The sequence below is a fragment of the Leopardus geoffroyi genome, chromosome C3 (genome assembly GCF_018350155.1).
Source record: "Leopardus geoffroyi isolate Oge1 chromosome C3, O.geoffroyi_Oge1_pat1.0, whole genome shotgun sequence".
Lineage (NCBI taxonomy): Eukaryota > Metazoa > Chordata > Mammalia > Carnivora > Felidae > Leopardus > Leopardus geoffroyi.
Window position 1 is genome coordinate 47,337,215 of NC_059338.1, and position 23,943 is coordinate 47,361,157.

Below are 23,943 nucleotides of genomic sequence, written 5' to 3' on the forward strand. Positions count from 1 at the left end.
ATATAATTGTATACTCCTAGAAGCCATTCTAGATGCCTTGTGTAAATAGACTCATACACCTGAAAGTATAAAATAACCAAACTTACGCAAAACTGTGCTAACTTCACACAGGAAGGACTGCATGTGTACTGTTCAGCACAGTATCAAGTACATAGAAGACAAATGATAGGTTACCCTCATCTTTTCCAGATCTCATAAAAGGAGCAATAATCCAGTAATTTTCCTGAAATTCTTAAGTACCACAGCCCTACAGACCTAGTTATCATGCCAAAACAGAATACATATGGATGAACCAGATGTAGCTACTTGAGAAATTACTTATACCTTCATTACATGTGTATATATACCATCGTACATATATGTCATATTTTTTTTAAAAATTAAGTGCTTCAAAATGAGCTGAAAAAAACTATGACCTAAATACTCGATGGCCACAGACCTGGTTAAATAAAAAGGTTGAAGTGTTAACCATTCTCTTGATTATTAGCTTCTGTGTTCCCAATCAAATTAAAAATCTAGCTATCCCTAATAATACCATGTCCCTACTCTAGAAAGCTCTTTCCTGACATTTGCTTTCTTCTATCATAAGCAAAACATATAATACACATCATTTTCCTAAGAAATGCCACGACCTTTAAGATCTTGTGTACCTTCTAGAACTTAATGATAGAAGGAAACTAATTAAAAAGGAAATTACTCATCTTTCACAAGAAATGGGCCTTAAAGAGGAAATATCCTGGGATTCATACACATTTGTAAAAATTGTGACAGTTAAAATTATAATAACAGAACTAATAGGCTTTAATCTTCAACGTGCAAATAATAAAGTCACTCTCCTTAATCACACTTTCCGTTGCATAATGCTTTATGACTTTTTAAAATGCTTTCAAACATCTCTCATTTGATCTGTACAGTTGTGTAAGCAGGCGGACAGGTGGTTCTAGCCATTTTATATGTTATGATATACATGTGGCAAAAGAACTTTTTAACAGCAGAATTGGAACTCAGATCTCCTGACCATTAAGCCCTATGACAATCAGTATTTTCATAAATAGTAACGTTTCCAGGGCACACAAAAAGGTATCTAAAAATCTCCATTCTCCAAGAATAAAATAAGGACACAATTAGATACTTACTGAGCTTCTCGAGCTCAAGCCTCAAGCTTTGGCACTCTCGGGTTTCATTCACAAGCCTCTCCTGACTGTGGGACAGCCTCTTCTCTATCTCAAAGTATTGTTGTTCTTCAGAAGAGCAGAGAAAAAAAATCAAACACACATGTGCATATACTGTCAATACTGCTACTTATTTTTAATAACATCGATTTTAATAGTTAAGACACAGTATTTGAATCACACTCCAAATAAGAGAATTTAAGTAAAGATACACAGGGCACTGAAAGGACTTTAACATTTCCTTATATACTTATCTATATATGTATATATGAATATATACACGTATATAAAAGAAAACAAGAACTAAAGAGAGTTTTACAAATTACTTCTCTGTCTATTCACAAGACTGAAATTCTTCAAGGTAGGCAAAATCTCTTATCTTAGTATTTTCCCCACACATTACTTTTTAGCATAAAGCTGACACACGTACAAAAAAACCTTATTAAATGGAGAAAGAATACTTAATTAAAAACTGCTTTGTTTTAAAAGGTTGTGTAAATAGACTCATACACCTGAAAGTATAAAATAACCAAACTTACGCAAAACTGTGCTAACTTCACACAGGAAGGACTGCATGTGTACTGTTCAGCACATTATCAAGTACATAGAAGACAAATGATAGTTATGTATAAATTAATGAAAAGAATGCCGTATACAACCTTCAGTGTTGGGATTCAGGGAATTATTAAAAAAAAATTTTTTTTAACGTTTATTCATTTTTTGGGAGAGAGAGAGACAGACAGAGACAGCATGAGCGGGGGAGGGGCAGAGAGAGAAGGAGACACAGAATCTGAAGCGGGCTCCAGGCTCCGAGCTGTCAGCACAGAGCCCGACACGGGGCTCGAACTGATAAACCGTGGGGGCTCGAACTGATAAACCGTGGGGGCTCGAACTGATAAACCGTGAGATCACGACCTGAGCCTAAGACGCTTAACCGACTGGGCCATCCAGGCGCCCCCAGGGAATTACTTTGTAACACCAATTCTGCTTGATAATTACATTTTTTTGAAGTGATAATGTATTCAGAATTTTCAATCAATTTAGCAAAAACAGCACCATAACCTCCCCCCACCCCCAAACCAAGAAACTTACAGAGTTTGTATTTCTAACGATAATCACGGTGGTCTTAATCTCTCTTCAAGGATGTTCAAGTCACTGTCGCCGGTAACTTTACTTGAGGGTCTGCTATAGGTATCTATAAACAGGTCTTGATATACTTTCTAGTAAACTCCAGCTTTTACAGAGAAATCCAATGTATCAAACTTACTTAACCTATTCACGATCGCTGCGTTTCCAGCGCTGTGTTATGCACCTACTCATTTTTGTGAATATCTACATCGTTACTGGATCCGCTCGAAGGGCTAAAAAACAGAACTAGGTGCACGAAGTGGTCAGTTCGACAAAGGCCTTTGAAGGCAGGTGACCGGAAAACTGAGCGGCAATCGCTAGCATTTTACGTGCAACAGTAGACACGGTACTCTAAGCTTAGAGGGAGAGGGGTCGCGCGGACTCCGGCTAGTCCGGAGTAAAGAAACCCAGATCTTCACAATTTGTGTGCCGAACAACGTTAAGTGTCCCTATGTGAGACTACTCTAACTACAAAGAAAACGGAGCTAAATGTAAATTCAGTTTAAAACAAACAAAAGGGCTCTTTCATTTCAAACTGTGAGGGAAGCAGGTAAGAGAAGGCCTACAGGAGGGCGAGGCAGCACAGGGAAGCGATGCCATCAGCGAAGTCATACGCAGAAAACGAGCTTGCAAGGGGAGAAGACCAGCCATGGCTACGGAGTCGGGCCCAGAACCAAGGGCGGGAAGAGCGTCGCCACTTACCACTCTCCACCTTAAATTTCTCATGCCGCCCCTTCAGGCCATCGATCTCGGATTGCTGGTCGGCAAGGAACTTTTCAAGTTTGTTCTGGACGGACTTAGGAAGCTTGTTCAGTTCCGTGCGCTCCAGGACCTGCTGCAGCACCGCCGCCATGTCGATGTGGCCGGGGGCCGCGGGGCCAGCGGCCGGCGGAGCAAAACCGGAGAAGAAAGGCGAAGACCAAGAGGACCCAGAAGCCTGGGCGCCCGCCTCGACCACCTCGCTCCGGGGCTCGCGCGCGCCTGCCCGCCGGAGACTCCCGCGGCGGGACCCTGGGAAATCGAGTCCTGCGTTAGGCGCCGCCGAACGCGCCACAGCGCCCGCGCCCGAAGTGCGCGCGCAGCCGCCGGAAGGTGGGCACCCTGGGTATCCGAGTTCAGAGGCGGCCTCTGACCCGGCCGGGCACTCCGATTTCCGGCTCCCCAGTCCACCCGCTTCAAGCCCCACAGACCTGTGGGAAACGTAGTATTTTTTTTTTTTTTTTTTCCTCAATCCCTTCGGTGAGCCTGATTGCGCACCGCCCATTCCGCTTCCTCTTTTCTCCCCGCCCCCCGGCTCTCCTCAGGCCGTACGCCTACTGTCCGCGAGATGGCGCCACGGAGTATTCGTCAACTCACGTCCCTCCCTGAAGAGCCAGGCGACCTTACCGTCAAAGCTCCGGGATGCCATGGGTCGTCCTCTTTGGCGGCTTCTAGACACTAAGCCACTAGAGGGCATCGGTCCGAACACGGTTGAACGGCAGGCGCCGGGCTACCGCCACGCTCTCAATGGCGCCCGGAAGGGGGCGGGGTGGCGACCGCAGTCCCTTTGGCTGAGGTGCTGCGATGAAGGAAGGGGGGCAGCGTGCGTCATCAGTATGCGCCACTTGACTCCCGAGACCCTGGGTTTGGAGTGGGAAGTGAGGTGTGGGAAGTCTGTCGCTTTCTGATGAATTCATTGGCTGTGGAATTTGGACCCGAGGGGAATCTGGCCCCAGGAGGCTAGTTCTTGCACCTTAAACCCCTTTCTCGGGAGGACGGACGGTTCGACAGGTTTGCCTGTCATGCGTGCAGAATCTGACTGCAGGTGAGTCGGCCTACGGGTGTAATACGTGAGTGTGAGGGTTGAGTGTGTGCACTCGGGCTCAGAGAACCTCCTTTTGAAGGAAGGAAGTAAGGAAGAGACCGAGTGTAAAAAACATATGGGCAGACACTCCGGCACGACATTCAAGTCCAGCTTTGACAAAACTTAACTTTGTTTAAAACGGCATACTTAGAGCGTGTGTGTGTGTGTAGAGGAGTAACAGTGAGCCAAGAGGAATTTAAGGCGCTCGTTTCATTTTTCTTTGTTTTAAGGTGATACTGCAGAAGGTGTTACCATATGTTTCTACTTCTTGAATGGAGAAACTATATACAAAAGTTTTGTGTTGTAACAAAAGTTTTAAAACACACTGTTAAAAACCGCTTATCACCCTGCCTCTATAACAGAACTACTTGTTTCCAGATCGTAATTCTGTGACTTTTAAGCCGAACCTGCAGATTATTTCATATTTAAATATGCCTCTGAAAGAATTTATTAGGTCCTTTATTGCAAATAAAGTATTCCTAATGTCATTCTCCTGCAGTTCCCACAGTAGCAGCCCTTTTGTGAATATCAGTAAGGAAAGATTGATTTTTCTCCAAAGTATTTTATGCAAGCATGTTAACTAAGGTTGCTGGTATGGGTAGCACTGTCTTAGCCCACTATTCATGATTTGGAAAATGCAGATATTCTGTGTTTGGACTCACAGAGTCCTAAAATTAGATGGGTTTTCAGACTTGCCTGATCCAAATTCTTTATTTTGTAGACTAGGAAATCTCTCTTTTGTAGAGATTGAGCTGTCTCAAGTCACAGTGCTTGGACAATTTGCATAGCTTATGCTGTCACACAATATTTCAGGATAAATTGAACTGTATTAGGCAAGATGTACATTTTTAGTAGGGTCTTTTGTAAAGTATGGTCAGCTATAAAAAGTTTTGAAGAAGCACTAAAGTAATATGGTTACTAGGTGATAGTTTGGAAAAAATAGGATTGCAAAGTTACATTTCATTACTTTGGAGTCATTGTCACTGCTTTTTCTTGAAGAATTAAGGATTATTAAGACAGAAGGAAAACTAGAATAGTACAATGAAGAAGAGGCAAGTTTAATATGTTAAGGCACTATTAAAAATGGAAAGCCTTTAAATTTATAGCAGCGTTACTGATTTAGATAGGCAGTTCTAGACTTAGTCTAAAGAGAAATTTTGTGCAAACCCGATTTACTTGCACAGTTGTTGGAAAAGAGCTAGGAAGAAATGTAATGCATTTTGAGACAAAACTGAACAGGCTTTTTGAAAAAACAACACCCCGTAGACAGTTTCAAACTGGAACCAATTTGCTGGGCTTTACTTTTGGAGTAATGGAAAAATCATTGTGACTGGTGATTTTCTTTACGGGTGTCAGATATGCCACTGCAGCATATTTATAGTTGCCTTGGCTTTATTGTGCCAAAAGTTTGAAATCTTTTCCAGAACTCAAACGACTCTTATTCCTATTCAAAATGCTGCAGCTGTCATCCATAAACTGGAAAGAGAGAGCAGAACAGGAGTTACCCTTAGTAAAGGGTTAATTGAAACACCAACTATGATTCCTCAGTATGAACATAGCATTTAAGGACATGGATTCTAGAGCTAGACTGCCTAAGTTGAAATTCCACTTTTGCCACTTACCAGCTTTGCTGCTTGAGCAAGTTCCTTTTTTTTTTTCTTCATCTATAAAACAAGGGTTATTAAAAGGGGGGGTTATAGTAATAGTACCTACCTCATGGAGTTTTTGTGAATATTAGATATTACCACATGTACAGTACTTAGAACAAGGCTTTATACAAACTAGAAACCACGTAAATGTTCATTATTCTTGCATTGCTATTTATCAAATTTCATAATTCTAATTAGACTGTGAGTTACTCAAGGGTAGAGGTCAAGTATTATTCATCTTTGTGCCATCTGACCTGGCTCAATTTCTAGCACATAGTAGTTCTTCATAGTATGCTTATTGAGTAAATGAATTTGATTCTATCTCCCAATGAGCAGCTCAGAAATTGTCTTCTTTCCCGTTTTTGAAATGAGTACAATGAGGCTCAGCTTAGACTATCAAAGATGTTACAACTAAGGAATAGCAAATTAAATAAAAAAAAATAGGTGTGTTGACTGCTAGGTTGGTTTCCTCTCCCTTATCTTAGCTATAGAAGTGGGTTTTATCTTTTATGTCAACTCTAGGTGATTGGTAATCATTTCCAGCAACACTGTATTGAGGACTCTGAAGCTACATTTAAACTTTGCAGGAAAGAATTCCCTATTTAATAAGCAATCTCTGCAAGGCATGGGATAGAATCAGGGTAGTACCACTTCTGTCTGTATACAACATCCATGACAAAAACATTGCAAGTTATACTTTTACTTAAGAATGCTGTATATTTTTTTCTCATAATTTAGGAGGTAGAATTAGTTCTCAGTAATGGGAAGAACCTACATCGTAGAAGAGGCTGTTGGCCAGTATCTTTCAAACCTAAATCTTCAAGGAAAGGCTTTTGTCTCTGGTCTTTTAATTGGACAGGTATGTATCTTTTAGTGCATTTATTGATAAAACAAATTACTTGGTTATTTAAAATTAAAATATGCTGTTTGACAATAAGCATAAGGTTAGGGAATGGAAGAATGGAATGTAAAAGAAGAACTTAACATGGATCTTTGAGGAAAAATATAGAAAAGCAGGACAGACCCCAAGTTTGCTTAAGTGAGAACACATTTCCTTTTGATAATGTAAAAGTAAATTATAATGTAAAAGAAACCCCAAAATTAGAATTTTACTGACCAGATTATACATATCTTAATGTCTTTCCAAGTGTTTTATACTCTCATCTAATCTTTATTAATTCCTGGTTGTCTAATTCTTTGCAAAAGTAGCTTTTGACAACTTTATTTCCCATTGTTTATCTTATCTCAACCTTGGTGGCGATAGTGGGCATGTCTTTGTTACATGCTATGGTATCCATTTTAACTGATTTTTTTTTTTAATGTTGATTCAGTGGAAAGGGAGGAAAAGGGAATAGGAGAAATTTGAAAATTAGACAAATTTTATTTCCCTTTTAGAGTTAAGCCTTAAAAATCAACACAAAATGGATCAGAAATTTGGACAGTTATGTTAAAAAGCATAAGCACCTGCTGATTTATCATATAATCAGCAGGTAGGACTGGTCAGCAGTATAAAGCGACAACAAAAGGAGAGTCACAGACACACTGGCCTACCTCCATCTAAACACTAGTTAGAGAAGAGTGCACTGTGGCCCAAGGGCTTGATTTTGATGCCTAGGAGCAAAAAGTTCTATTGTAATAATTTTCTTTCTGAGTATTTTATCACGATGCTTTAGAATCTTAGAATTGTGTAATTAATTTTTTTGTTCTGATTCTATCCAGATTTTCAAGCTGTTTCCTTTTATAATTTGGTGCCCTCTGTTACCTACTTATAAAGAATGTACTGTCCAGAAGAGTCATGTGTTCACACCCCTTCATGATATTCTTGTTTTCAACATCATTCTGAATGAGCCTAGTTAATGTCAGTCTAGCCCTGAGAGACCGGTTCATTTTCAGGGTTTTCATACAGCTGATTTCCTAACTTGTAATGCAGAGGGTAGACCCTGTACTGTTCACACAGATAATACCACCCTATGAGGCCTCACATTAGGTAGCCAAAGTACCTCTTGGCAATAATCTAAACTACTTTGTGATTCAGGTTACTTGCATCCAATATGGGGCTCTTTTTGCTAGGAGCTTTTTTTTTTTTTAATTTATGTGTTTATTTTGAGAGAGAGAGAGAGAGAGAGAGCGCCCACCTGGGGAAGGAACAGAGGGAGAGAGAATCCCAGGCAGGCTGTGCACTGTGTCAGCGCAGAGCCCAATGCGGGGCTCGAACTAAAGAATCATGAAATCATGACCTGAGCTAAAGTCAGATGCTTAACTACCTGAGCCACCCAGGTGCCTTAGGAACTTTTCATTTAAGGTTTTCGACTACCCTTTATTTAAGAAAGTTTAAGGGAATGAGAGTCTCAGAAAAAGACGTAGTCAGTAAAGATAAAAGGTCAGGGAGAAATACCCTTTTCCAAACTTGCCTTACTCGTATAGGCTTCTAGAGCTTGGCAAAACCACCATCTTACAAATAAGCCTCTCACGTTTTAAGATCTTCCTTCTAGTCTTTCCTTCTATTGCCTTTTCATCCCTTCCGGTATGTTTCTACTTAAACTCATCACTTTCTCCTTCTTCAAGCTTGCCTGTTTCCTACTCTCTGGGTCAGTTTTTTCTTTTCCTTTTTTTTTTTTTTTTTTTAAAGTTCTGCTTTCTTAATCAGCATCTACCTTTTCCTGTGTGTATATGAATATAACTTTCTGGAAAAATTACTTTTGTAGAAATAATTTCTCTTCCTTTGTATTCTATTCCAGGATGACACTCATAATAGGAGTTTCAGGTCATGTATGAGAATGACACCATGCTAACTGGTTTTATCTGCCTTGTTTTTACTTTTTCTTTATAGTGTTCTTTCACTGTAAGGAGGTTGAGCTATTAAAAGTTCCCTAAATTTATCTTTTTTTTTTTAATTTTTTTTTTTTTAACGTTTATTTATTTTTGAGACAGAGAGAGACAGAGCATGAACAGGGGAGGGTCAGAGAGAGGAAGACACAGAATCTGATACAGGCTCCAGGCTGTCGGCACAGAGCCTGATGCGGGGCTCGAACTCACGGACGACGAGATCATGACCTGAGCTGAAGTCGGCCGCTTAACCGACTGAGCCACCCAGACGCCCCCCTAAATTTATCTTTAGATAGCTCACCTTTGGTTACCATTTAACAGTTATTAAAACTGAGGAACATAAATCTGATATCACTTCAATTATGTGTCCCAAATCCCGTTTGTTTTTCTGTGGACAAACATGTACAAATTCGCTCTATCATTGTTTCAGTGAAACTAAGACACACAAGATAATTTGTTGCTTTATCTTACTGAGTTTTCATATTTGCTGAGCCATCCAATATGTTCAGATTATTTAGAAAATAAATATGATAACTAGAAAATTGACAAAGCGTTTTATCTTTTAGTTAAAATGCAGTACAGGGGCGCCTGGGTGGCTCAGTCGGTTGAACGTCCGACTTCAGCCAGGTCACGATCTCGCGGTCCGTGAGTTCGAGCCCCGCGTCAGGCTCTGGGCTGATGGCTCAGAGCCTGGAGCCTGCTTCCGATTCTGTGTCTCCCTCTCTCTCTGCCTCTCCCCCGTTCATGCTCTGTCTCTCTCTGTCCCAAAAATAAATAAAATGTTAAAAAAAAAATATTTTAAAAAATGCAGTACATTCACTCATTCAGTAAACAGTTTTTAAGAACCACTAAAGGGCCACCATATGATTCACATTCAGGATGTCCAAGCAAATGAGAATCTGATACTAAGTATATCATGTGTATAAATGACACGTGAGGGAAACATTGCAAGGTTATCCATGATAATTGGTTTCCCTGTTAATTCCGTTGTAATGCAAGTATTAGCAATTTACGCTGTACGTATATTATTTTTGCATGTTGTAAGAGCTTTATGTTCTTCGATCAGATAACACTCTAATAAGCTTTTCTAATTTGTTTTTAAGTGTTCTTCACAAAAGGATTATGTCATTCTTGCCACTAGAACGCCACCCAAAGAGGAACAAAATGAGAACCTCAAACATCAACAAAAAGCTAAGTTGGATAACTTGGATGAAGAATGGGCCACAGAACATGCCAACCAGGTCATCATATTTGTTTTTTATAGAGTTAAGTTGTGCTTATTGACTGACAAAATAAAAGCACTTCAGCGTCAGACGACTAGACTAGGATTTCAGAATACTCGTTTTTAAGTTTTCAAAACTTGCATAGTACATCAAAGATAGAAATATCTTGTGTCTAATTTAAAAATGCATTTTCTTACTTGAGGTTAAGTCACCCAATATTACCTAATAAGTGATGGAACTGAGATTTGAACCCAGGCTGATTTGATATATGTGCTGCCGAAGCCAGCACCAGGCAGTCTCATTTGAAAGCCTTTGATTTTATATGCTCTGCTTTTCTATTGCTAATCTTTATCCATTGTAGGGTTTTTTTTTAATGCTTATTTATTTTTGAGAGAGAGAGTGTGCACACAAGTGGGGGAGGGACAGAAAGAGAGAGACACAGAATGTGAAGGAGGCTCCAGGGCTCTGAGCTGGCAGTGCAGAGCCCAATGTCGGGCTTGAACCTGTGAACCATGAGATCATGACCTGAGCCGAAGTCCAATGTTCAACCAACTGAGCCACCCAGGCGCCCCTATCCATTGTAGTTTTTAACCTGTCTTTGTTATTTGTTCTTTAGCTTATTTCTGAGTTTTCTTTAAAATAATATAGTACTACTAATAAAACACTAATAATATAATACTAAAATAATACTAGTTATTGATAATATAGTTGCTGGTCAGATTGTTTTAAAGACTTCATGTGGAATAAAATGATAGGTTTTTTTTTTTTTATGTCCTTAGAATGTATGTTGTAATCAAAGTTACCACAAACCAATTGTAAGAGAAATGAGATAAAAGTAGAAAAGTACAGTAAGAATATGGAATGGTGAATGATTAAATATCTGCCAATGGCTAGATTCAAACAGGTTCACAAAAGGTTCTAAACTTGCAATATGAATAGTACTGCCAGCAGAAGTCAGAGAACACACTGAAGACACAAAGGATAGTATGAATAAATGACCCAAAGGCATGAATGTTAAAGGCATGTTAGGGGAAGAGCAAGCAATTGGTTACAATCGAAACACTGGATATGTAAAAGAATGTAGTTTTAGACATAAGGCTGTGAGGATGTTTATGGATGGTTTCGGAGCGCTATCCTAAGAAGTGAGCAGTTTGTTTGGTAGATAGTAGCTCTGTGGTAGACTTTCAGAGCTTCCTTTAGAGAAGGAGTTAATATGATTGATCAATAATTGAGGAAATAATTTCAATACTTTGGTACAGTATAAATGGAGGGTAGAGAGACTGAATATCAGTTACTGTAATAGTTCAAAAAAAGATGATGTGAGCCCGTCCTAGACTCTAAGCTTTGTGAGGACACGGGTCATGTCTGTTTTGTTTATGGGTATATCCTCAGTGCCAAGTGTAGTATTTCCATGGTTTACAAGAAGAACTCCAAAATGTTGGATAAATGAATGCATGAATTAACTAATGCAGTGAGCTAAAACTTCACTGCCAAAACGCTCCAGTCACAGAGCCAGTAGCAAGATGATTTAGTGACCAAGTAGACTGGGAGTGAAGAGCTATTGAGAAAGAAGCTAAACATGACAGATTTCTAGCCCAGATGTTTAGGAAGATGGTGTTGCCTTTATATAAGGAGGAAAAAGATTTGGGAGTGGGTGAGAGGGAATTCACTTAAAAGTAGTTATTGAATGGATTATATCAACTAATAGGAAATGTTAGAGTAATGTAAAACAATGATTTCCATCTCCCGTCAACTTTAAATTTTTCAGAGTTGCACGTGTTTATCTGTATGTTTGTATGTGTAATAGGAGTGGTGTGTAGTAAAAAAATACAAGAAATTTTTAATATCTTCTAATGAAAATAATAAATATTTCAAACTTAAATTCACAATGGTTTCTAAGTAACTTTGGACTCTAATTTTTTTCTGGTTTCTTATGCAGTGTATACTGTATATGCATGTATATATATATGCATAGAGAGATATATATTGTATATGTTTACACATACACACACACACACACACGAACATAAAATTTTTAGCGCAAAATATGTTAACCGTTTTGCCTCTAGAAAGAAATCGCTAATTTTATGTGTTATGGTGATTTTGAAAACATACAGATTTTCTGTGCTAAATATGAAAACTTTGTTCTTTATTTATATGTCAAACATGTTACTATAGTGAATAGAATTTATGAAATCTGAGGGAACCACCAGCAGACACAATGTAAATATATTAAGGAATAGACTGGTATGTAAGAAGACTTAACTTTGTGATCACTTTTCTTGTGCACTGAGCACACAAAAAAATAACCAAAGTATTTTGATCTCTGAATTTAGATGATAGAAAGAAATCCATATGGTATTAAGAACTAGCCACAGTCATGTGAAGGGAAATAACATATTGTGGAGGACAAACTAGTAGTTTGGATCAAAAATATGCATAACTTCATAATCTACAAGTCCACTTCAGGAAATTTATTCTAAGCAAATAATGCCATGAACATAGAAAGCCTTGCTAGAAGTTTTACAATATTATTTTAGAGTAAAGAGGTACCTGGGTAACTTGGTTAAGTGTCTGACTTCGGCTCAGGTCACAATCTCACAGTTCATGAGTTATAGCCCTGCATCAGGCTCTGTGCTGATAGCTTGGAGCCTGGAGCCTGTTTCAGATTCTGTGTCTAAAATAAAAAACATTTATTTTAAAGAAAAATTGGAAATAACATTCATACCCAATGTAATAAATAGGTACAAAAATTGAAGTAAACATAAAAAATAGGAAACAATGGATTTTCAAGTCAGACGCCCTCTATTCAAATCCTAGGCTTTTAACATTCTTCTGAATATTATAGGAATAGAGAGTTAGTTGAGAATCACTTCTTCTCTTTTTAAAAAAATTTTTTTTTTCAACGTTTTATTTATTTTTGGGACAGAGAGAGACAGAGCATGAACGGGGGAGGGGCAGAGAGAGAGGGAGACACAGAATCAGAAACAGGCTCCAGGCTCTGAGCCATCAGCCCAGAGCCTGACGCAGGGCTCAAACTCACGGACCGCGAGATCGTGACCTGGCTGAAGTCGGACGCTTAACCGACTGCGCCACCCAGGCGCCCCTCACTTCTTCTCTTAAAGAACTTCCAGACCATCGCATACCAATGATTATAGCACGGGCTCATGTGATAAGCTCCATGGGAAAACAACACCAGAGTCTTGTAGAGTTGGGAGATCAAAGTATCAGGGAAGGCAGCTTCCTCAAGCTGACTTTGACGTACAGTAGAGTTCAGTCATGTAGAAGGATAAAGGAAAACCAGTTCAGGCTGAGGGAGCAGCTGGAGTGAAGGTTTAGAATTAGAAAGCTGGATACATGTATGGGAAACAGAACTTTTTGAATGATACTTGAATATTTCAGGGAAAAGTAGCATCAAGTGAGGCTCTGAATATCTGATTAGCTAGATTTTGGAGACTCTGAAATACTAGTAGTAGATAAAATTTATGTATTATTTAGGTGACCCGACAGTGGAAGCCATTGAACAATTTTAGAAGGTATCTCACAAGATACTTTGATCTTGTGAGAAAGGGGTTTTGTTTATTGATGTAACTAAAGGGTATCATTATTAAATGGTTTAAGTTATAAAGTATTTTTAAGACAAAAATTAAGGACACTTTAGAAAGATTGTGTACATACTGACACCCCATTCATCATGGTTATCAACTGTTTCTTAGTATTTTAACCAGTTTTTCAAAGCTCCTGTATACCTGTATATGTATACCTGTAGGGTATACATATAGTTAGTACTCACTAAGTATTTGTGAATTTAGTATTTAGCTTCTCAAACACCAAACATTGCATATAATGCCAAATGCTTATGTTAGCTAATACTATATTTCTATTTTTAGGTGTCCAGAATGCTACCAGGGGGACTTTTAGTTCTTGGAGTATTTATCATTACAACTTTAGAAATGGGAAATGATTTTCAAAATGCCCTGCGTAGAGTAAGTCTGAAATATCAAAAATTCTTAAGATGATCAAGGTTTACATCTTATTTGAATTGATTATACATATATGCAATGATCCTAGGCATATTTTAGATTAGCATTTCATAATCCTATATGCTGGGATTATGTTAAAATAGCTTTTTTCATCTGATTGCATAGTATTTTGAGTGTAACAAAAGGTCAATATTTCTATTTTCAATCAAAGCTATTTTAAAATAGCTTTAACTTAATTTTATTTTTTTAAACATAATTTATTAGCTAACATACAGTGTATACAGTGTGCTCTTGGCTTTGGGAGTAGAGTCCTGTGATTCATTGCTTACCTGTAACACCCAGTGCTCATCCCAACAAGTGCCCTCCTCAATCACTTGGAACTAAATGGAAGTTCTAGCAGAGTACTACTATTGGACAGTACTTGTTAAACCACTATGACTTGTCTCATGATAGTAAAAAATTATCTTTAAAATTAAACCTATTAGCTTAACTTCCTTTTAGTTCCAAGTGATTGCTATAATGTGAAATTAATAGGTTTTGTGATTCTTCACGTGTTAATTTTCTCAAGATTCTGAGAGTAAAACATAATCAGATACTTATTCTGGACTATCAGATACTTAATCAGGACTATCATTAGTCCCCTCCTTTTTGTTTTATTCCTATGTCAGTGAATTGGGTAACATAGTCCATAATTAATTATGAAGGTCCACAAGCTGTTTTCCCTTAAGCCCAAATCTAAAGCAAACTCTGTACAGGCACCTTTCATCTCTTTTAGCACTCAGGATCCAAATGAGTCTTCATAAAGTTCTTTCCCACCCCAAGAGAGAAGGGGACCCTATAATCTTGATAAATGCAAAACCCCACAGAATCTCCAAAAAACATTTCCTAGTAAAAAAGTGTGCAGCCAATAAGAATCACAGATGCTACAGACTCTTCAGTTTTGTAATCTTCTCTCCTCTCAAATGTCCCGTATTAAATCTTTGTACCTAAAGGAAAAAGGGAAGAAAATGGAGATATTCCCCTCCCCTGGCAAGTTACTCAACTTTCTGCTGTTTTTTCCATTTAAAATAAATGTACCTTTCACAGTTGTTTATCCTTTTTTGACATTTTGAAGTATAAGTCTAGACATTTTTAATTTCATTTGTTGTGCATCTTTTTGTGGTTGGCACTGGATTGAATAAGGTGAACTTGGGCTCAGAGCTAGAGAAATAGTGGTGGTCCTCTTTCCTTTTACTTTTGTATGATTTTTGTTCCTACGAAGGAAGTAAGACTTTAGAAATGCTGTATTTCAGAAATGATGGAGTATCAGTTTCCTAACTTTGTTTCTATTGCCCTTATTGAGGCAATTTGTAAGAAATAACCTTATAAAACTTGTGTCTTCCATAAGGTCTTTGTTGAGATCTTTGTTATATTATATACTATCATCTTTGAAGAAATTTCTTCATTATCAAGAAAGTTGTGCCTCTTCTCAACAGTTGTGTTCAGTTTATGGACTATGTGAATTAGGTAACAGATTAGGTTGGTCTGTGCACATTACTGTTAGGAAGCTTTGAGTCACATTTATGACCCCTCTCATATCAAGTATGTATTTTTAAAATTCTTATTTTGGCATAAATACATGTCACTGTTTCTAATTTTTTTTTTTTTACTTTTATGTTATTAGTATATTTTATGTGTACTTATGTAGTGCCTTACATCTTTTGTGACATTTAAATAAGAAATCCCAAATGGGTGACATGCTTCATTTTTATAGGTTAAAAATCACTTGTCATTTGTGATTCTAATTAAAATAAAGTATTTATTCTATACTTAAATGTTAATTGCCCCAAATTAATTTCTCATGTCCAGTTGATTAATGACAGTGAATTGTATGTTTATATTTAAAACCCAAATTTTATACATCCCTAAAAATGGAATCCAAAAGGTTAATATTCAGTCATTTTTTTGAAGACAAAACAACGATAGAATCATGGAATTTTAAAGCTAATTGGGAGCCTAGGGACATTATAATTATCTTTTTCTGCACTCATTTTTGTTCTCTTATTTTGCATTCAGTTGATGTTGTTTTCCTCTCTTTCAGCTAGTATTTGCTATGGAAAAATCTATGAATAAAAGGAGACTGTGGAATTTCACAGAAGAGGAAGTCTCAGAACGAGTGACACTTCACGTTTGCTCTTCTACAAAAAAGTATCTTTTGTATAGGTGTTTGTATTTTAAAATATATGAGACCAAAATAATGTTCCTGCAAGTAGTTTCCCATTGATTTAAATCATCATTTAAAAAACAGGCATAACTTGTAAGTTTTTCCTGTATATAACACATAATTAGGACTGCCAATAGTAATTATGGTAGTAATTGTTGTTAATCATGTCTTGGATTATTAAAGACTTTGAGAAAGGTGGAAAGAACTGGGGATTCTGAGCTCATTAACTGCTAACTACCCCTGTACATTGAAGCTCAGTAGGTCCCGTACAGAGAGGTAGAAGCCCAACTTACAGCTGAGGCAAAGTAATTCTTTTATCATGGTAAATTTTCACCCCCAGTTCAGAATGGTCAGTTCAAAGCACAGATACACTGATTTGGACAGTGTAGAACATCCAAGTAATTATTATGTCCTTAGCCAACATCAAGTGACACTAAAAGCCACTTTAGGGGCTCCTTAGCTTCTTTTTCTCTACATCTTGTCAGAGCAAGGGTACCTCCCAAGCAAGAGGCAGCCACACCAAGGGAGCTAAGCAGCGCAAGGGCCTAGTGAATTAGGACATGGAAAAGGCAAAATTCAAGAAGAGATCATTCCTGCCGAAGCTGAGCTTACAATGCCTTTGGTAATTAAAAGTTTCATGCACAGGACCTTTGACTCAGTAAACATTTTCAGACTGGACTCCATTTAAAGCAGCACTCCTATTATAGAGGGTGTGTATTTGAGGAAAATTCTGCAAGTGCTTGCATTCTATTCATTGTGATTGGCAGGATTTTAAGCAATAGGAAATAGTTTACAGCATCATAGGTATCATAATCAGAACGATTTTTGTGTTTATATAAATTTATACAAAATACGGATATTTTTATATGTTTAGTTACAAGATGTATATGTGCAAACATATATGTGTATATATTTCAGTATATAAAGTAGTCTGATTTTGTTAAAAACTCTTGGATGCATGCACTTTATTTTTATTTTTTGATGGTTTGTTTTCTTTTGATTAATAAGAATGAATTATCTTTTTTGGTCATTTCTACCCTTAACCATTAAAGAATATTTTGTCGAACTTATGATATCCATGATCCAAAGGTAAGAAAAATACCTCTTTAAAGATTTTTGTATTGCAAATTATTTTAAAAATAAAACTAAATATTTAGTTTTAATAATTTTCCATAATTTCACTTCCTGTTGATGTTCACAGCCAACTACAGTTGTTTATTTTGAAATGTGATTAATTTCATTACAAATAAGGAAAATTTAGTTTTTTTTTCATTGTTAAAATATTTTTCTTAAGCTTCCCCTACCTACTTATATATTTAGTATTCTATTTGAGTGGCTGGTAGTAAAAGTATCTGGGCTTTTGGTAGCTAGCTATATTGCCTAGTAAGCAAGCTACCTACTAGCAGAATCCAGACTAACATTTTGCTAAGATGTCTAAAAGCAGTGTGAAAAAGTAACTTTGCAGTTTTCTGTTAGCAAGGTATAGGACAGAAAGGAGAACATCTGACACCTAATAGTCAGTTGCTCAGTGATTATTTGCTCTGCATCATAAGCTTCAGAATTGACACTATTGAAGCTACAGGTGAGAAGAACCAGAGGACTTGTCAGAATTCTACCCATGAACTATCTGATTCTTTTTCAACCCACCACTGGGGGATGGAGCTGCCAAGGCTGTCTGGAATGTGCTGAAGAATAGTGAACTTAATGCATGCTTCATTTCTGTTTAGTTTAACCTATTGCCCTTTGATGAAAGAAGTTGGCCAGTATGTTAGATAGCAGTTTGTGTGAGTTACTATGTTGTACGTTTTATGATGTTTTATTGTTTGATATATTTTACCTAAATCACATATTTTATGTTTTGTTTTGTTTTGTTTTTTACTTTCCCCACTGCTAAAGAGTTCAGCAAAACCAGCAGATTGGAAGTATCAAAATGGACTGTCAACTTCATGGCTTTCTTTAGAGTGTACAGTTCATATTAATATTCACATCCCACTGTCTACTACTTCAGTCAGCTATACTTTGGAGAAAAATACAAAGGTATTAAGGCAAAATGAATTTTCTTTAGTGATTGCTGAATAGATAATCTGCTGTTTTTCTGGTTGTCTGAGCCATTCATTTTATGATCCTCATAAATTGCATACTAATTATAATGATATTATGAGTGACTAATTTATTACCCCAGCCAGATTAGAAATTTAGAGATAGGACAGCATCATAATGGTAACACATTTAGCATAATAGGTGCTCCGTAAATATTTGTTAATTAATATGTAGTTAAGTACATTGTAAAATACAGTTACATAAAATACAATTATTTAAAAGGTATACTGTTTGGTCTTTAGTTTTGTTTTCTCCTTTCCAGTCCTTTTTTGTATTTCTGTACCATTCTTTTGTTCATGTCTCATTTCTCTTCTTTTTTTTCTGTTGAAGGAAGCAGATGGACCTTGCTTATTTTTTCCCCTTTTATACTCCCTTATATATTTGTTCTTGAGGTTCTTTCTCTTTTCTCACTTTTTTAAGATAATGAGCATTACTGAATTTTATTTGACTGTGGTCATGTAATTATTAAGCCTTCTAAGTCTGTGATGAATGTTAGTTTGGGATAAAGTTTAGAAAAACTATTATTAAATAGGAGTAAGGTGCTAAAAATTGGGGGATATACTTTTTTTGTTGTTTATGAGACTGAATAAAGACACAGCACAGGGATATAGTCAGTGATACTGTAATAGTGTTGTATGGTGACAGATGGTAGCTACACTTGTAGGCATAGCACAACATATAAAGAAGTTGGGTTGCTATGTTGTATGCCTGAAACTAATGTAATGTTTTGTGTCAGCTATACCGAAAAACAATTTTTTTAATATACAAAGCAAAAATGGCAAAATGTTAACTCAAGAAATAAATAAATACCATACTACTGATTACCACATTAACATTTCAGTGTATCAGGTGGGAAAAAAGTAGACTCTAGGGAGTTTAATTGAGATGGCATTATATCTGAAAGATATCCATGTTATATTTTTTTTAAGAATGGACTTGTACGCTGGGCCAAGCAAATAGAAAATGGTGTTTATTTGATTAATGGACAAGTTAAAGATGAAGATTGTGACCTGTTAGAAGGGCAGGTGAGTTGAGAGAAAATCATCTTATGAAATTATTTGTACTTAAGGAAAAACTAAAAATGACATCTTTAGTTCTTGCCTTCATGAAAACAGTTTCCATCTACTTCTTATTTCTAAGGTCTTTTATTTTTTTTTTTTCATTTTTTTTAATGTTTGTTTATTTTTGAGAGCAAGAGAGACAGAGCACGAGCAGGGGAGGGGCAGAGAGAGAAAGGGAGATACAGAATTGGAAGTAGGCTCCAGGTTCTGAGCTGTCGGCACAGAGCCCGATGCAAGGCTCGAACTCACAAACTGAGATTATGACCTGAGCCGAAGTTGGACAGGCAACCAACTGAGCCACCCAGGTGCCCCCTAAGGTTTTTTAAAGTAAAGCAAATAAATGTTTTTTCAGAAAATTATGGGAGATTATTTCTGAATTAATTGGATCCTGAAATCTGAAGAAGTACATGTCATCTAAATTCTGATTTCCAAATTGTAAACTGCTTGCTTAAAACTAAAGGTACATAAAAAAAAAAAAAAAAAAAAAAAAAGACAAGAAACTAAAGGTACATGTTCTACTTTGATAGCAGTTTAAAGACTAAGTTTGGCCATTGTGTAGAAGGAATCTATACAAACTTCTAAAATAGCTTTGATCTGAGGAGAAACTTTGGTAATTTCCCCCTTTAGTGCAAGGGTCAGTGAACTTTTTGTAAAAAACCAAATAGTAGATATATTAGACATTGTTGGCAACATGGTCTCTGGCAGCTATTCACCTCTGCTGTTGTAGCACAAAAGCAGCCACAGATAACATGTAAATGAATGATCTTGATTGTATTCTGTAAAACTTTATTTACAAAGAGGAGAGGGAGTCTAGACTTGACCCATAGGCCATAGTTTGCCAATTGTTGCTTTAGAGAAACAAAAGTAGGGAATTAGTGGTTTTTAAGAATATACGTCGATTGATAAAGAATACACAAAGTAACATATCTATAGAAAAAGATAATATGAAACAAATAATAAGACTTTCTTTTCCTCTAAATTACTTAGAATATGTAGGATGGCTCCTAAATTATCTTTTATACTCCACTCAGATCTCAATAATCAAGTTTTTTAACTTTTGTGTTTTTTCAGAAAAAATCTTCTAGAGGAAATGTTCAAGCGACTAGTCATTGTTTTGATGTCAAAGTGCTAACACATTTGGTAAATATTTTAAAATACTACTTATCTAATCAAAATACATTATTTCTTAGAATAATCATAATGAAATTGTTCTGGTTTTTATAATTAGAGAATTAAAGAACTTTAGAAACATAAGGTGTACAAAATGTCCAGTTCTAGGAAATTTATTTACCAGAAACATTATTTTAATGAAATCTATTTTGGTGTTTTGCCTCAAGGCTGTTAAAATTTTAGCATCAAGTAGATAGCAATTTATGTACGTATTTTATATACATATATTTATATATATATACATATATATATATACGTATACTATATATACACGTATAGCATATACGTACATATACATACATGTGTGTGATATTTTGGGTTATAGGTTTTATAAGCAAAGTTGTGGTTCTTAACAACTTAAAATGATGTGTGCAGAGATGTGTCAAGAGTTGTCATATACTTCATTTTGAAGTATATTTATACCGCCTTTGATTTGTTAAAAATCACACAGCATTAGCAATTTTTATATTTTTATATGGTTGTTTTAAATTACACACCTCTTCTTTTCAGAAGTTGAGAATTGGATGTCTTGAAGAATAAAAAGTTAAAGCCATTAATTATTCCTAAAAGTATGCATGTAGAACAGGATATTTTTTTTATTGTATGTTATTTTACCTAAGTAAAATAGACTTAAAAGTAATTTTCATAGGAGGCTGTTTTCCTTTCTTTTCCTTCTCTGTGTTTAGCAATAGAGCGTTTACTAGATTGTCATTGGACTTAATGCCAATCAACATAGTTCTCAATTTCTCTTGTTAGTACCTTTGAGGTTAGAAGTGTCCCTTGTTTTAAAGCTATTCCTGTACCTGTATGCTTTTTACTAGATATGTAAAACATATACATTAGATATTAAATATATAAAATAAGGCATTATGTTCCTAAATGGAATAGTTGTATCTAAAGTCTTACTTGTTAGGTTTTTTTTTTCACAAAATATGTGTTGAGTGTATATAAGGGTTAGGCACTGATTGTGTTAATAATCTCCTTGTTTTAAATTCCTTCATTGCTCTATACTGACTAGTTAGAAAAGTTTCAGAGGTTTGCTTTCTGTGCCTTTAAAATTCTGTTTATTTTCTGAGCCATGTGTCTTGGCCAGTACAGTCGTTTCTCTGTCATTCAGGCAGTCAGAATCCTATCCATACTTTAAGATCTACCCCAAATGCTACCACCACTTCTGTAAAGTTCTTGGTCACCATAACCAGATGGATCTTTTTCTTTTCCAAAATACCATATCAGTGTCACAAAAATTCCTCCAGTTATGACCAAGTTAGGTTCCCAGAGTCTCTTTTTAAGCTAGTTTGTTCCTGAGTCCAAAGAAACCAAAAGGAGTTGATCTTTGTAGCATACAGGTACATTACCACCAAAAAGAGTAAGTTAGTCCTTATATCTTTTGAAAACTCTCCTCCATCTGTGTATGTGTGTATGTGTGTGTGTGTGTGTGTGTGTGTGTAGTCTTTTATATATAGTCTAGTACTTTGTGGAAAACAGTGCCCTAATTTATACATGTATATGTTAAGAATGTGTTGTATAGGGGCGCCTGGGTGGCTCAGTCGGTTGGGCGGCCGACTTCGGCTCAGGTCATGATCTCGCAGTCTGTGAGTTCGAGCCCCGCATCGGGCTCTGTGCTGACAGCTCAGAGCCTGGAGCCTGTTTCAGATTCTGTGTCTCCCTCTCTCTGACCCTCCCCTGTTCATACTCTGTCTCTCTCTCTCTCAAAAATAAATAAACGTTAAAAAAAATTTTTTTTAATAAAAATGTGTTGTATATTGTAAGACATATAAATTAGATATTAAATACATAAAAAAGGGCATTATGTTCCAAAATGGAATAGTTTCATTTGTAGTAAAGTTCTGGGTAGTGGATAAAGGAAGCCCAGTATTCCTCCTCCACCCTCACCTTATTGATATATCAATGATCTCTACAAGTATCATAGGCTTATTCCAGGTACAGTATGAGCATTATCACCCTGCTGCTTGGTTTGAGGATAAACTTTGTCTTAACCAGTCCTGGAACATTTTGAATTTTTTGGTTTATGACAGATTTTTTACCAATGAGACCTTGACTGTATTAACTTTAAATTCTTTAAAAAACACACGCAAAAAAACCCCAAATTAACTTTGCCTGAATTACATTAGACATTAACTATTCATGTGCTCTCAGTAGCTACATAGTCATGTCTTTCAGTTTCTTCACCTTTTTTCCTCCTTTTTTCCTGATTATTATTATTATTATTATTATTATTATTATTGCAGAGGCGCATAGCACTATTCACAAGTTACATGATTTGTGTTTGTTCTTCAGAATTGACCCTATTTATTCCAGGTATACTTAGAATTTTCATTTTTACTGTGTCCCATTTTGGGGGTTGTGTTTTACTTCAGAGTACATTTAAAATACTCAGAAAATAATACATAATTTAATAAGGAATGTGAAGGCCTTTTAGTAATTTATGGAAGGTATTTTCAAACACTTGGTTCAGTCAGAAATTCTATCTCACTTCATGAAATGGCTTATATAATGTTTAAATGTTTCATATAGTTAATAATTATTGGCTCTTAGAACTTAAATAGATTTTGTCTTTCAGCTTCTGAATTCAGACCGCAGATCCACAGCCACCGTCCAGATCTGCAGTGGCTCGGTAAACCTTAAGGGTGCCGTGAAATGCAGAGCTTATATTCATAGCAGTAAACCCAAGGTTAAAGATGCTGTGCAGGTACAGAAGGAATAACTGCTGTATGAAAAACAGAAGCATGTTAACATAACTATTCAAAAATCCTAAAATCTTATTTCAATCTCCGATTTCATAATTATTAATTTGATTTTAACTGATAAAGGTCAAATCTTTTAGCTAATCCAAATGTACCATGTCGTTGGTCCCAAGATTTTCATCTGTAGGATATCTGGTCTATGCCTTTTTTTAAAGTGATGATTATACATATTTATTCAGTGATCCACAGTTTTGATATAGTAGTACATTTGAAATTATCTCTTCAGAAGGAAGTTAAACTTTATAAATAACAGGAAAAGTATTCATTGGAAATATTATTACCTAGTATTCTATAATCTGGATAATTCAGAAATTTAAAAAATGATGACTGGCACTTTTGTTATAATTATACATTTCCTAATTTGGAACACTAGCTTTATTTGTTTAGATACAAAATTTCATTCATTTATTTGGTTTTAATTAATTATTTAAATGAAGGCTAGGCAAATGTGCTGTTAAACTGTTAATGTGTTAATCATGTTAAAGCAATGGATATTAAAAAAATGGAATGATGTGGGGCGCCTGGGTGACTCAGTCACTTAAGTGACTTGATTTGGGCTCAGGTCATGATTTCATGGTTTGTGGCATCGAGCCCCACATCAGACTCCACACTATCAGCGATTGGGATTCTCTCTCTGCCCCTCCCCTGAGCTTTCTCTCTATCTCTCTCTCACTCAAATAAATAAACTTTAACAAAAATGAGATGATGTACCACCAATTATTGTAGTAAACATGATTATACAGGGAGGTCAACTATGTTGGGCGGGGAGTGGTAATAAAATAATGCAAATCTAAAGTCACGGATTTCATTTCTTATTGTG

General features: G+C 36.3%; 2 protein-coding genes across 4 annotated transcripts in view; one reads left to right on the forward strand and one right to left on the reverse strand.

Moving 5' to 3' along the window:
* The window catches only part of TPR (translocated promoter region, nuclear basket protein), a 65,456-nt gene extending 61,554 nt beyond the window's left edge, over window positions 1–3,902 (reverse strand). Inside the window, exons 1-3 of one of the 3 annotated variants that reach the window (XM_045452698.1) lie at window positions 3,687–3,902; window positions 3,003–3,311; window positions 1,137–1,241 (exon numbers count right to left, since the gene is read on the reverse strand). In XM_045452698.1, the coding sequence (XP_045308654.1) occupies window positions 1,137–1,241; window positions 3,003–3,311; window positions 3,687–3,756 (484 nt within the window). In that variant the 5' untranslated portion in view covers window positions 3,757–3,902. Of the gene's footprint in view, window positions 1–1,136; window positions 1,242–3,002 lie in introns of all 3 variants that reach the window. The other 2 variants (XM_045452696.1, XM_045452697.1) reach the window with 2 other exon arrangements.
* ODR4 (odr-4 GPCR localization factor homolog) overlaps window positions 3,818–23,943 on the forward strand; it is a 35,242-nt gene continuing 15,116 nt past the window's right edge. The window contains exons 1-10 of the mRNA XM_045452706.1: window positions 3,818–4,104; window positions 6,531–6,651; window positions 9,722–9,859; window positions 13,732–13,827; window positions 15,905–16,011; window positions 17,080–17,116; window positions 17,924–18,064; window positions 19,057–19,152; window positions 20,260–20,328; window positions 22,940–23,068. Coding sequence (XP_045308662.1) covers window positions 6,553–6,651; window positions 9,722–9,859; window positions 13,732–13,827; window positions 15,905–16,011; window positions 17,080–17,116; window positions 17,924–18,064; window positions 19,057–19,152; window positions 20,260–20,328; window positions 22,940–23,068 — 912 coding nt within the window. The 5' untranslated portion in view covers window positions 3,818–4,104; window positions 6,531–6,552. The remainder of the gene's footprint in view (window positions 4,105–6,530; window positions 6,652–9,721; window positions 9,860–13,731; window positions 13,828–15,904; window positions 16,012–17,079; window positions 17,117–17,923; window positions 18,065–19,056; window positions 19,153–20,259; window positions 20,329–22,939; window positions 23,069–23,943) is intronic.